The sequence below is a fragment of the Peromyscus leucopus genome, chromosome 5 (assembly GCF_004664715.2).
Source record: "Peromyscus leucopus breed LL Stock chromosome 5, UCI_PerLeu_2.1, whole genome shotgun sequence".
Taxonomy (NCBI): Eukaryota; Metazoa; Chordata; class Mammalia; order Rodentia; family Cricetidae; genus Peromyscus; species Peromyscus leucopus.
The window spans coordinates 39,581,569-39,594,865 of NC_051067.1; the positions used below are offsets into that span (position 1 = coordinate 39,581,569).

General features: G+C 45.3%; 1 protein-coding gene across 1 annotated transcript; it reads right to left on the bottom strand.

Annotated features, from left to right (window-relative positions):
* Positions 1-2,628: 2,628 nt before the first annotated feature.
* H1-1 (H1.1 linker histone, cluster member) lies at positions 2,629-10,693 on the bottom strand. Its single transcript, XM_028881818.2, has 3 exons — positions 9,455-10,693; positions 4,375-4,436; positions 2,629-2,875 (listed from the first exon to the last, which is right to left on the bottom strand). Exon 1 carries the CDS (start codon positions 10,649-10,651, stop codon positions 10,010-10,012), a length of 642 nt encoding a protein of 213 aa, XP_028737651.1. The 5' UTR covers positions 10,652-10,693; the 3' UTR covers positions 2,629-2,875; positions 4,375-4,436; positions 9,455-10,009.
* Between the last annotated feature and the right edge of the window lie 2,604 nt (positions 10,694-13,297).

Consider the following 13,297-nt stretch of genomic DNA (forward strand, 5'->3'; position numbering starts at 1 on the left):
TGACTTCAAAAGAAGAGGCTTCTATATTCCTTCAACTCTTGCAGATACATGACTTGTATCGTTACTGGTTTGTACTTAAACATGATCCTCCCTCCTCCTCCTGCTGCTGCATTCTGAATCATCTTAAACTGAATCATTAGCCTCTTAACCCTTCTGTCTCAGTTACTTTTCTATCACCATAAAGAGACCACGACCAAGGTAACTTGTACCAGAAAGAGTTTACTGGAGACTTAGAGCTTCAAAGGGTTAGAGTCCTTGATCATCAGGACAGGGAGCATGGCAGCAGCAGGCAGGCAGGTAGGCAGGCAGGCCTGAGAACAATTGGCACAAGTTTGTAAGAGAAACATGTAGGGGTGTGGAGATCGGTGCCTCTACCCTCGAAAGGTTCTGTAACCCAGTCTATGAAATAAACTGATATCAGGCACGTTACAGGGGAACAGTTACTTAAAATTTGTTCATGTGCAAAGAATAGTACATGAAAGAGAAGAGACTATCCTAAAACTCAGTGAGATTGACACACTTATACCATCTTCAGAAGGAGGGAAGAGACAGGGAGATACAGGTAACTTCAGGAAGAGAAGCGGAAATGATTACAAGTATGGCCACAGACCTTTTTGTGCCTAGGTGTTAAGAAGTGAACTTGGAGCCGGGCGGTGGTGGCGCACGCCTTTAATCCCAGCACTTGGGAGGCAGAGGCAGGCGGACCTTTGTGAGTTCGAGGCCAGCCTGGTCTACAGAGAGAGATCCAGGAAAAGTGCAAAGCTCCACAGAGAAACCCTGTCTCGAAAAACCAAAAAAAAGAAGTGAACTTGGGCCCTCACCTTTTCAAGTCAAGCATTTTACCAACTGAGCCATCTCCCCAGGTCCCTTACACATCATCATTGGCATGATTATCTCAATATGCCAAGGCTCCAGTCTAGGGATAAATGCTAGACCTCGTATCATGGCTGGAAAGGACAACAGCGCTTGCCGGGCAAAGTGATAGCGACATATTTGTTCTGATGTCATTATATGTTTGGCACAGCTCCTTTCTTTTTCCTTCTTGTTTTAGGGGTTCTCTTGCTGCAACGAAACACCATGACTAAAAAGCAAGTTGGGAAGAAAGGGTTTATCTGGCTTACCCTTCCACATATTTGTTCACCATTGAAGGAGGTCAGGACAGGAACTGAAACAGGGCAGGAACCTGGAGGCAGGAGCTGATGCAGAAGCCATGGAGGGGAGCTGTCTATTGGCTTGCTACCCCTGGCTTGCTCAGTCTGCTTTCTTATAGAACCCAGGACCACCAGCCCAGGGGTGACACCACTCACAATGAGCTGCGCCCTCCCACATCAATCACCGATTAGAAAAATGCCTTACAGCCGGATCTTACAGAGAGGCATTTTCTCTGTTAAGGTTTCCTTCTTTCAGATAACTCTAGTTTGGGTGTCAAACTGACATAAAACTAACCCGCATACTTCTGAACTCAAAGCTGATTCCTCTTGAGCCCCACTTGCTTTACATAGCCATCTGACTGAGTTAGGAGCAGCGAGGTGGGAGCAGCTGTAAGGTCATCCAGAGTTCGTACAAGCTAGCGATAGCAAAGATTCTCATCGGACTCCTTGTTAATAATCCTGGCTGAGGCTGTACCTTCAGGAGCCAGGGCCTTCTTTGTATGGCTGTCCCAAGGTATCTGTGGGACATCTGAATTAGCTGGTGTTGGCACAAATGCAGTCTTGGCTCTATGTTTGGCTGACATTCTTTTTCCTCAAGGCAGCCAGTGCAAGAAGAAAGAGTCCAGCAGCTGCCAATCAGGGAGGCAGATGGCTCCATCATTCCCAGCACCTTCCATTAGTGATCAACAGTGAACACCCAGAGGAGTGTTGACAGCAGAGACTTCAGAATTCATCATCAGCGCTAGTCGAGATTCCAAATGCTTCCTTTTGCACTTGAGGGCTCTGCCTTACGAAGCACTCGCTATGAGTTAGGCTGAAGTGTAGGCACTGAGAGTGAGCAGTGAAGAGCAGAATCTCTGTCTTCTTTGGGCCTCTGTTCTATACATGCTGGCTAGTGTTACGTCAACTTGACGGAAGCTGTAGTCATCTTAGACGAGGGAGTCTCCATTGAGAAAATGCCTCCAGAAGATCAGGGTGTAAGCAAGCAGCCCTGTAGGGCATTTTCTTAATTAGTGAGTGATGGGGGAGGGCCCAGTGCATGGTGGGTAGTGCCATCCCTGGGCTGGTGGTTCTAGTTCTGTAAGAAAGCAGGCTGAGCAAGCCATGAGGAGCAAGCCAGTAAGCAGCACTCCTCCATGGCTCTGCCTCAGCTCCCGCCTCCAGGTTCTTGCCCTGTTTGAGTTTCTGCCTTGGCTGATTTCTGATGATGATGGCAATGTAAGTGAAATAAACTCTTTCCTTTTCTCCAATTGCTTTCGGTCCTTATGTTTCATCACAGCAGTAGTGACCCTAACTAAGACACTATATGCCAACTATTTAATACATGCTCCCCTCGAAAGCTTTGAGTTTCTCCCAGCGTCACATAGTTCCCACTTTTATCTGCCACCCCGCTCCCTTTACAGGAACAATAAAAACCATTTTAGTAGGATGCCAACACCACAACTGGTACGGATTTGGTATCCTTTACTCTTTTTGTGCCGGGAAATGAAAGGATACTGTATTAGGATTCCCACGCGAAGGATTTAGATCAAAAGACTATATACAACAGCTGTAATGAAGGGACCACTTACCAAGGTGTGCCAGCTGCGCCAGTGAGAATGAAGCCGTGTGAAATCAGGACGTGATGACCTAAGCCACCCGTGTGCGACTCGGGAGGACCTCGCCCCAGCTCCAGATCTGCCTGCCTCACAACCTCCCTCAGGCCTCACAGCCTCCCTCAGGTCCTACATGGGAGTACCACGGGGAAGACAAAGGCCGAAAGGATAAGAAGAATCTCATTTACTTCCCGTTTACTTCCCAGTTTGTTGAGACCATCCTAGGAGGAGTTCCTCCTAGTACTGACAGTTGGACCCAATCACAGAAGTCAGCATCTTCTAGGCCCCTAAAAATCAGCCTCTACAGAAAAACCCAACTCTTAGAAAAATGATCTCCCCAAAATACATGCTCAAAAAAAAAAAAAAAAAAAAAAAGCCCTCCTTGTAATGCTGCCCATTTTTATGGTTGAACTATTCCCACCAGATAGTGAATAACAATGTGACTGAAGAAATGCACAGTATCAGATCATGTAATGTATTTACCACTCAAAGTACGAGAGGTGTGGATGCTTATCATATAGTTGGAAGAGCTTGGTACCTGACTTTAAAAATATGGTATTTAATTGTAACTCATATGCTTTTAGTAACTGCTGGGCTGAACAATGGACTCACAAAATGCCTGAAAAATGCCAGTTTCCAGCTGGCTCTTTCAAGCCACCAAATGCTGGGATGTGGCCTTTAACACAGATTAATATACTCTTGCTTGAAGTAAGATATGCTGTTATTATAGCCCAGTTAAGAACACTAAGTCTCTGGAGGAGTTAGCAGATGGTCAGAGCTCAGTGCTTAGGAAGACAGAAAGCAGGTATAACTTTCATCTTCCTACCTTCAAAGCTTGGGGAAGTTCTGAACCCTCACTCACATCCTGGTAGCTGGGCAGTGGATTCTCTTGGGCATTGGTTCCTATCACTAAGTAGGCATCCTCCGGGTGTTTGATTTCCCAAATTGGCCTTCCTCCTAGAGGAGGTGGTCCAGAACAGCTAGGGTGGAGATGGGTCAGTACGGTGGTTTGATTTAAAATATATATATTATATTATATTATATTATATTATATTATATTATATTATATTATATTATATTATATTATGTATAAATTACATAAAAATAAAGAAGATGGTGTCCTAGTTAGGGTTTCTATTGCGATGATGAAACACCATGACCAAAGCACCTTGTGGAAGAAAGAGCTCACATTTCCACATCTCCATTCATCATTGAAGGAAGTCGGGGTAGGAACTTAAACAGGGCGGGAATCTGGGGTTAGGAGCTGATGAAGAGGCCATGGAGGGCTTGCTACCCGTCTTGCTCAGCCTGCTTTCTTGTAGAATGCAGGACCACCAGCCCAAGGATGGCTCCACCCACAGTGAGCTGTGCTCTCCCCATCAACCAGCAATTAAGAAAGTGCTCTACACTTTCTTGCCTGCAGCCTGTAGACATTTTCTCAATTGAGTTTGTCTCCTCTCAGATGACTATAGCTGGGTCAAGTGACATAAAACTAGCCAGCACAGGTGGTACAGCAAAATTCATCACAAACAATGCTAAGGACAGGTGACTATCTTGAAAAAGGAAGTGCAGTTTGCATTGTTTTGTATTGCAAAGGTAGGACTAATTTCTTACATACACACACTCACCTGTAGATAGATACGAGCCAGAATAAAGTCTTGTTCCATCACACGATGTATGCCACCTATCACTGAGAACAAAAGAACTGTGTCCCTTTACAGACTCAGCCCAGGGACAGATAGTACAGACATGTATTATCCTATGAAAGGGTGAGGGAGAAAGCACAAAACATTTGTACATACTTTTTGTTTGGATTTGCATAAACTATGGCCATGACAGAAGAAGGAAGCTCAATGTGCATCTTTCCACATAGTTTTGATTTTTGAAATAATATATTACTTACTAAAAATAAAATTTACAAGGCTGTGTCAATGGTAGTTGAGGTCTGTCAGCATTTTGTCCTTCATTATTTGTATTTCAAAAAATTATATAACAATTTCATGAAAAACTAATTTATTGTATTACTTTTTGCTACTTTGCACAGAAATCCTCCCTCTGGGAATCTGCTCTAAGACACACTTGACAATGACGGTGTAACTTTTGTTAACATTGAAAAATGTTTGCAATGGTAGCCAGTTAAAGCAATGGAACACACACACACACACACACACACACGGGAAGGAATGCTGTAGTGAATTGCTAGGCTATGTCTTTATTAAACATCTAGTTTGCTGATAATATTTCTGGCTTAATTTAGCTTTGCTTTCTAAAATTTATAAATTCCATTTATTTATTGTGTGTGGGGCGTGGGGGGTGTATGTGTGTGGGTGTGAGCATGCTATGACACACACATTGAGTCAGAGGACTTGTGAGCACTGAATTCTGTAGTGCAGGTCACAAGGATCACACTCAGATCTTCAGGCTTGCAGCAGCAAATCTCTTTAGTTTGGATGCATCTCACCATCTCTCTGGCCATGTTTTATTTACATTGCATTGTACATTGTCAACAAGCTGAAAAGATAAAGAAAACAATAAATTCTCCCCCTTTCCCTCAACATTTTCCTTTTGTAATTTGGCTACATAAGACACAATAAAACCTGCATGAGAGATTCTCCCCCGACTCCCTGGCCCACCTTTCTCCCGTCTGTGCTGTGATTGTTGTTTGAACTGGAAAAACCCACTATTTGTAGTGTATGCGCCACTTTATTGAGGTCCTACAGGTCTTTGGTTATTTCTGGTGATTTTTCTCAGCCTTTCCCTTTTCCTTTTAAAAAGCTCCAAAGGCAGAGACAAAGCAAGCGGTAAAGGATAGAATCTGGATCCGTAAGAAGATTGGCTCAGCCAGAAAAGGTGCCTAACCTGCTTCAGTTCCCGGGACTCATGAGTTAGGAGAGGACCGATTCCCACGAGTTCTTCTCTAACCTACACAGGAGACTGTGTCATGTGCTGTCCCTCTCTCCTCCCTCTTTTCCTCCCTCCCTCCCTCTCCCCCACCTCTCTCTCACTTACAAAATAAATAAACGGAATAATTAAAAAGAGAGAATATGCATGTGCCTGCTGTCACCTTGTAGTCAGGAAGCCCTGTCTTCAAGTCTCTGCTGCTTATATGTGTAGGTAGATCTGCCAACTCTACAGTCAGGACATCAGCTTAAACATGGACTCTTCAGACTGGATGACCATGGTCACATCTCAAGCACTGGCTTTCAGAATATTTCACAATGACCAGCGATATAAAATATTACTGAAAATGATGCAGAAAATGCATGCACACAGCTTAACAACATAAATGTCTAAAATATATACTATATTCCAGGAAGATACTTTCCGCTCTGTGATGTGACATGCTATAATATGTTCTCTTTTATTCCATTCCTACCAGGCTATAGTCGGAAAACACTGCTTTAGCCAGCCATGGCAGGCTGTGTCTTTGTAATCATAGCATTTTGGAGATGGAGGCAGGAGTATCAGGCATTGAAGATCATCCTCAGCTGCATACTGAGTCATGAGATCCCATTGCAAACCACTAAAAGCAATTCAGAGGAAATTACTTTAGACCTTTACTTTGAAGTCAACAAATGGAAGCCCCAAAATACAGACTTAGAGATTCAGAATTATGTGTGATAAATGTTCAAGGCCAGACCTCCCTCACCTTTGACACTGGAAGAACAGGAATCAGATCTCTCTCTCTCCCTCCCTCCTTCCCTCCCTCTCTCTCTCTCTCTCTCTCTCTCTCTCTCTCCCTATCTATCTATTTTTCTCTCTCTCTCTCTCTCTCTCTCTCTCTCTCTCTCTCTCTCTCTCATACTATCTCAGTCACTACTTTGGTAGCCTGACCCAATCTCCAAGCTTTAAACACACACACATATATTAAAGATTCGAATTTATAACTTCACCCTCCCACAAGCTGTTATCAAGGCCATGAAATGATTCCGCACAGCAGAACTGAGGAGCTGACTCACGTTGGTCTATCAGCAGCATTTGAGTCAGCTGGTGAGTCTGCATTCTACTTGCTAATTTCCCAGGCTGCAGACTCACAGTATTGTGATTTGCCCTCTCTCAACTCCATCACTTCACTCTGCTTCTCTCAGAAACATCCATCTTAGAAAAACAAGTTTCCTTCTTCTACTCCTGAGTCTTCCAGTCCTACCGTATTTGTGGGCCTCACATTTAAGGAAGTACTAAGCAAATTAAAATCATATCACTATGTAAAGAAGATCTATCAGCTATCCAAACAATTTAAATCAAAAGAGAATGAACAGGAACTACTTAAAATACATATACTAAAAAATTAGTAAGAAATATGCTAACAAACATCCAATACAATACAAATTCAAACCAGGAGTTAAAATGCCTGCTAAAATCAATTCCCTGGAGTTCTGTAGCAAAAGCAGCACAAAAATGCATGTGATTCATGTTGAGGAATTAAAAAAAGGTGGATTTATTTATTTTGTTGTCAACTATGAAAAACTCCACACAGTATTTTTAAAAGAGTAAAATAAAGTAGAATTTCACAAATTGGCAAATTAGCTGGATACAAGAATTCAATACGCTTTTACCTGTTACCGGTAAGAGGCAACAACAGGCCATGAGAAATGTTCTAGTCACCGTGGAAATGAGCCTGAGAATTAAAGCCAGGGTCTCACACATGCTAGGCAAATGTTCTACCACTGGGCTACATGCTAAGCCTATTTTTTTCAGCCCTCCCTCCTTCCAGCTTTCCATTCTGAGGTAGGGTCTTGCTAATTTGCACATGATGGTATCAAAAAAACCTCACTCTGTAGCCCAGGCAGTACATGAATTTGGTGTCATCTTGCCTCAACCTCCCAAGTAGACGTGTACACTAGACTGACCCGGCTGAGAATAAAAATGTTTTAAAAAACAACATTTTTTTTTTTTTTTTTTTTTTTTTTTTCCGAGACAGGGTTTCTCTGTGTAGCTTTGGAGCCTGTCCTGGAACTTGCTTTGGAGACCAGGCTGGCCTCAAACTCACAGAGATCCACCTGCCCCTGCCTCCCGAAAGCTGGGATTAAAGTTGTGGGCCACCACCGCCCAGCAAAAAGCAACATTCTTAAAATCTAAGATACTACACAAATAATTCAGTCACTGGGGTGTAAATTCTTAATCAAAACTTAAAACTCAGAAGCCATTAAAGACATACGCATATTTAACACATTAAAACATTCACATGTAGTATTCAAAACATTAAATTTAATATGCGTCACACATAAAAATAAAAAAAGCATGCCACACAAAAAATAAAGAGAAGAAAAGATCAAAGTTAGAATACTGCAATGCTGATGATGGTAAAAACAAAAAAACAAAACCTAAAGTTTCTTTTTCTACTATATTAAAAATATAATAGAGGCAAGGGGAGAGATGGCTCAGTGGTTAAGAACACTTGTTCTTGTTGAGAACAAACCCCTTGGTGATTTGTTCCCCACACCCACATGGTGACTCACAATCATCTGCAACTCCACTTCCAGGGCATGTACAGTGTACATAGGTGTGGGGAAAACACTAATACATAAAAATAAACATACAAACCCATAGTGGAATAAGAAGACAGACCACTCTGAAAAAATGAGCAAGAAATACAAGCAAGCAATTCCCAGAAGCAATATTAAGGTAGCCAATAAACAAAGTAGATGCTAGTGGTCAAGATAATTTGAGTTGAAATTGAAATTACTTTGCATCCTTTCGACTCTGCAGAAATTAGCCCCCACAGAGGAGGGGAGCCGAAAAGGGGATGCTTCTGGAAGTTGAGCTATTCTTAAAATAAGTCATTTACTAAAACTGTAAAATATACTTTATAATTAACAGTATGGAGTCCTATTTGTTGTATCATGTTCAGTTTAGTGCTTACCAACAGATTAACAAATGGATAGACCAGAGTACTTCATGGGAAATACTTTTTTGGTTAAAAACAAAACAAACAAAACTCAATCAAATCCTCCCTGAATTTAAGACAGCCTCTGGTTGTGTAGCCTCAGCTGGCCTGAATTCAGGATCCTAGCTTCAGCTTCTCATGTGCTTGAGATAAAAGGCCTGTGCCTTGACTATTTTGTTTTCTAAAGTTTTGTTGGAAAAGATGTCTAAATGTGCATATATCACATTTCAGTAAAATAACCCTAAGTGAAAGACAAAGCAATCGTTACTGTTTATGGACAAATGTATTTGAGAGAGAGAGAGGGAGGGAGAGAGAGAGAGAGAGAGAGAGAGAGAGAGAGAGAGAGAGAGAGAGAGAGAGAGAGAGAGAGAGAGAGAGAGAGAGAGAGAGAGAGAGAGAAGGAAAGAGAAAGAGGGAGAAAGAGAAAGGAAGGAAGGAAGGAAGAGAAAGAAAAAGAGAAAGAAAGAAAGAAAAGGAAGAGAAAGAAAGAAAACAAAAACAAGCCAAAAAAAAAAAAAAAAGTTTAGAGCCGGAAAGATGACCGGGAGAGTAAAGGGCACTTGCCACCAAGCCTGATAATTAGAGCTAATCCCCTGAACCCAAGCTGTGGAAGAGAACCAATTTCAAGTTGTTCCCCAACCTCCAGACACAAGTGTACACCCACACCAATAATTCTTTAAAAGACTGAATTCAAAGGATTGAGTAGGGGAGCCCAGCAGGACTGGTGGGTAGGGGTTGGTAGTAACCCTGGTACTTGGGAGGCAGGAGAATCAGTTCAAGAGCACAAGTGGGTAGCAAACCAAAGGCTAAAAACGAGCTACCTGTGACATTATTTCCAGTATGTGGGAGATGGACCAACTGGGTCGTGAGAAGTACCAGGAACTCCCTCACAAAACCGAACTTCCAAGCATCCAGCATTCTGATAAGGAGCCCAACTTTTTATGCTTGGAAACAAAAAACCCACACTGCTTTTAAACTTTGTCCTGACCATGCCACATGTGCTGTGCCACAGAGCATATCATGTACTTTGAGCATTGCGTAAGGACCTCATTCTCAGTCTCATGTTGGCAGCACAGGTCACTTACCCAGGTGCCCTCTAGGCAGGGTAACCGATCGACCACACCTGGGGAGTGCGTGGTTCCTCCCTGGGTTACTATCTCAGCTGGGTAATGTTAGCTTTGCAGTCACGGACACCAATCATAATAGGCTGTCACTCAAGCCTCCAGCTGCCTAAAGGTAACCAAGTTTACTGTGTTAACCTGGAACAAGTTAACTTGTACCAGGTACCAGTGAAACCCGTGCTAAGCTCTCCTGAGTTATGTAGGTGGCTCTGAAAAGAGCCGTTGGGTTACTGAAGAAGCCTCCAACCGAACTGTTTACTTTTTCTTGGGCGCCGCCTTCTTGGGCTTAGCCGCGGTCTTGGGCTTTGTCACCTTAGCCTTGGCAGCCTTGGGCTTCACCGCCTTTGCTTTGGCGGGGCTCTTGGCCACCTTCTTGGCCTTCACCACCTTCGGCTTCTTAGGGCTCTTGGAAGGCTTCTTCGAGACGGCAGGCTTCTTGGGCTTCTTCGGGGTCTTCACAGTCTTCTTGGCTGCGGCCCCGGCAGTCTTCTTGGGTTTCTTAGACGCCCCGGATGCCTTCGCCTTCACTGACACCTTGGCGGTAGTGGCCTTGGCCTCCGCCTTCTTGTTGAGCTTGAAGGAGCCAGCAGCGCCGGTGCCCTTGGTCTGCACCAGGGTGCCCTTGTTCACCAGGCTCTTGAGCCCCAGCTTGATGCGGCTGTTGTTCTTCTCCACATCGTAGCCGGCGGCCGCCAGCGCCTTCTTGAGCGCGGCCAGGGACACGCCACTGCGCTCCTTGGAGGTGGAGACCGCCTGCACGATGAGCTCGGACACGGAGGGCCCTGCGGGCTTCTTCCTCGGCGCCGCAGCCTTCGCGGGCTTCTTAGTCTTCTTTGCAGCCGCGGGCTTCTCAGGCGCAGCAGCAGCAGTCTGAGCGACGGGCGGTGTCTCCGACATCGTAGCTGCAGAGGATAGGACAGCTATGGCCAAGACGAAGAAAAGTAGAAAGACAAGGCCCCCGCGCGGCGTATTTATAGAGCAGGGCCGCGCTGTGATTGGTGCACGCTAACTCCCGCCCCTTGAACCCTAGAAGCCCCGCCCCCTCGGGTCCCGGAGCGCCTGCTAGATCTCTGGGCTTAACTAGTCTGGTGGCGCCCCCAAACCTTTCTGGCTGGGTGCTTGAGGTGGGAGTTTCACGTCCATCAGAAAGTAGCTCAGATGCTGAAGGGTGTCTGTAAATTGGCCAGTCAAAAATTCAAGCAGTTTGTTGAGGTGTCAGAGACCGCTCCTACAGCTCAGGGAATAATTCCATGGTAGGCTATCAGAAAACCATGCTGTAGACCTTATTTACGAGCTTTGTACTGAAGAGCTATGTGGTTACTTTTTATATGTTACGTAAGGAATTGTTCTAGAGCTTTAAGAAGCATCAGGTTGCTATAGTGATCTCACATTTCGAACCAATAGTGTTACTAAGATGTGGTTGAACTGTTTTCTACAATTCTGACCAACTATTGCTCGAGAGCAAAAGCCATGGCATGACATCTCATCCTGGCACATGCAAGTCCAAAATAGCTTTGAAAAAAACCACTTCAGTTTTTTTTAAACAAAATAGAAAGTAATATAACCTTAATCTGCTATGGCCATTTTTATTATCGTTTTATTAAAAAATTAGTTTCCAACTGCATTGAGTGATTTCTGGCCAAGAATGCTTGAAAATATTTAGGTTTGAATGCAAGGACTCAAAGGATCTAGACAAATCCAGCTATTTAATGAATACACAGAAAAACCTGAGTCTGAATTCTCATCTTACTCCCATGCTAATCTCTGTTTATATGATAGCTTTTGACTAAATGGAGAAACCCCACGCAAATGAAGGATTCAAGATCTGCTTTCTTAGTGGCTATTAAAGAAAATGCAGTAAACCAATCAAATGGTAGACTCTGGCCTTCCCTCACACAATGCAGAAAATTCTCATTAAACATTTGAGTACTCGGGATATCAAGTTTATTCTTCGGCTCTTCAATCGCGACAAGGCCAAGCTGCCATGTGTTGGCGGACAGAGGTGCTGGAGAAGTTGACAGTCACCGCAATTTTCTTTCATTTTTCTTAAAAAACACATACAAGGAAAGGGCAGCCACAGACTACCTTAGGGAAACTGTGCAATTGCAGTTCTTCAATATAAACCAATCAGAGTCTTAAACGTCACAGCTGCGCAGTATCTTCGTCCAATCACTATGCTTTGTATACTATAAATAGTACTTGTGAGGGTAGCGTTGCCACGTTCCAGACTCCCAGTCTCTCCCGATCACTTGTTGCTATGGCTCGCACCAAGCAGACGGCCCGCAAGTCCACCGGCGGCAAGGCCCCGCGCAAGCAGCTGGCCACCAAGGCCGCCCGCAAGAGCGCCCCGGCCACCGGCGGCGTGAAGAAGCCGCACCGCTACCGGCCCGGCACCGTGGCGCTGCGCGAGATCCGGCGCTACCAGAAGTCGACCGAGCTGCTGATCCGCAAGCTGCCGTTCCAGCGCCTGGTGCGCGAGATCGCGCAGGACTTCAAGACCGACCTGCGCTTCCAGAGCTCGGCCGTGATGGCGCTGCAGGAGGCCTGCGAGGCCTACCTGGTGGGTCTGTTCGAGGACACCAACCTGTGCGCCATCCACGCCAAGCGGGTCACCATCATGCCCAAGGACATCCAGCTGGCGCGCCGCATCCGCGGGGAGAGGGCGTAAATTGCCTACGTTTTAGAACAACCAAAGGCTCTTTTCAGAGCCACCCACAATTTCAAGTAAAATGGCTGTGAATAGACTTGGTCCAATTTCCCAAACGAGAAACCTGGGTATGCATGAGTCTTGAGCTGCCGAATACGGCCTTCCCAAACAAACCTTTCCTCCATTCTCATAGGCCACAGTATTGGAGAGTTGGAGTAATTCTTTATCACTGTGCCAACCAGCGCTTTGAGTTCTGATAGTTTGTAATGCAAAGATTCCCTTGGGATAAAATTTAAAAGAGGTTTTACATTGAGATTCTGAAACCACTCAGCAGAGGAAACGCTCAAGGGCGGGGTCTGTGACGTCACATTCCCGCCGGCGGGATGTCCGCTCTGTTGGACAAGCCTTAAAGGCGTGGTCTGTGACGTCACTTTCCCGCCGGCGGGCTGTCAGCTCTGTTGGACTATCCTTAAAGGCGTGGCTTGTGACGTCACTTTCCCGCCGGCGGGCTGTCAGCTCTGTTGGACAAGCCTTAAAGGCGGGGTATGTGATGTCACATTCCCGCTGGCGGGCTGTCGGCTCTTGGGCGACCCTTAAAGGCGTGGTCTGTGACGACACTTTCCCGCCGGCGGGCTTTCGGCTCTTGTGCGACCCCTTAAAGGCGGGGTCTGTGACGTTACTTTCCCGCCGGCGGGCTGTGGGCTCTGTTGGACAAGCCTTAAAGGCGTGGTCTGTGACGACACTTTCCCGCCGGCGGACGGGGCTTAGAGGCGTGGCCTGTGACGTCACTTTCCCGCCGGCGGGCTTTCGGCTCTCGCTTTCTGTTGGGGTGGGGGGGAGTAAGACGGAGCCGCTATATAAGGACCCGTTCTCGGGCCTCACTCATTCTCCTTTTG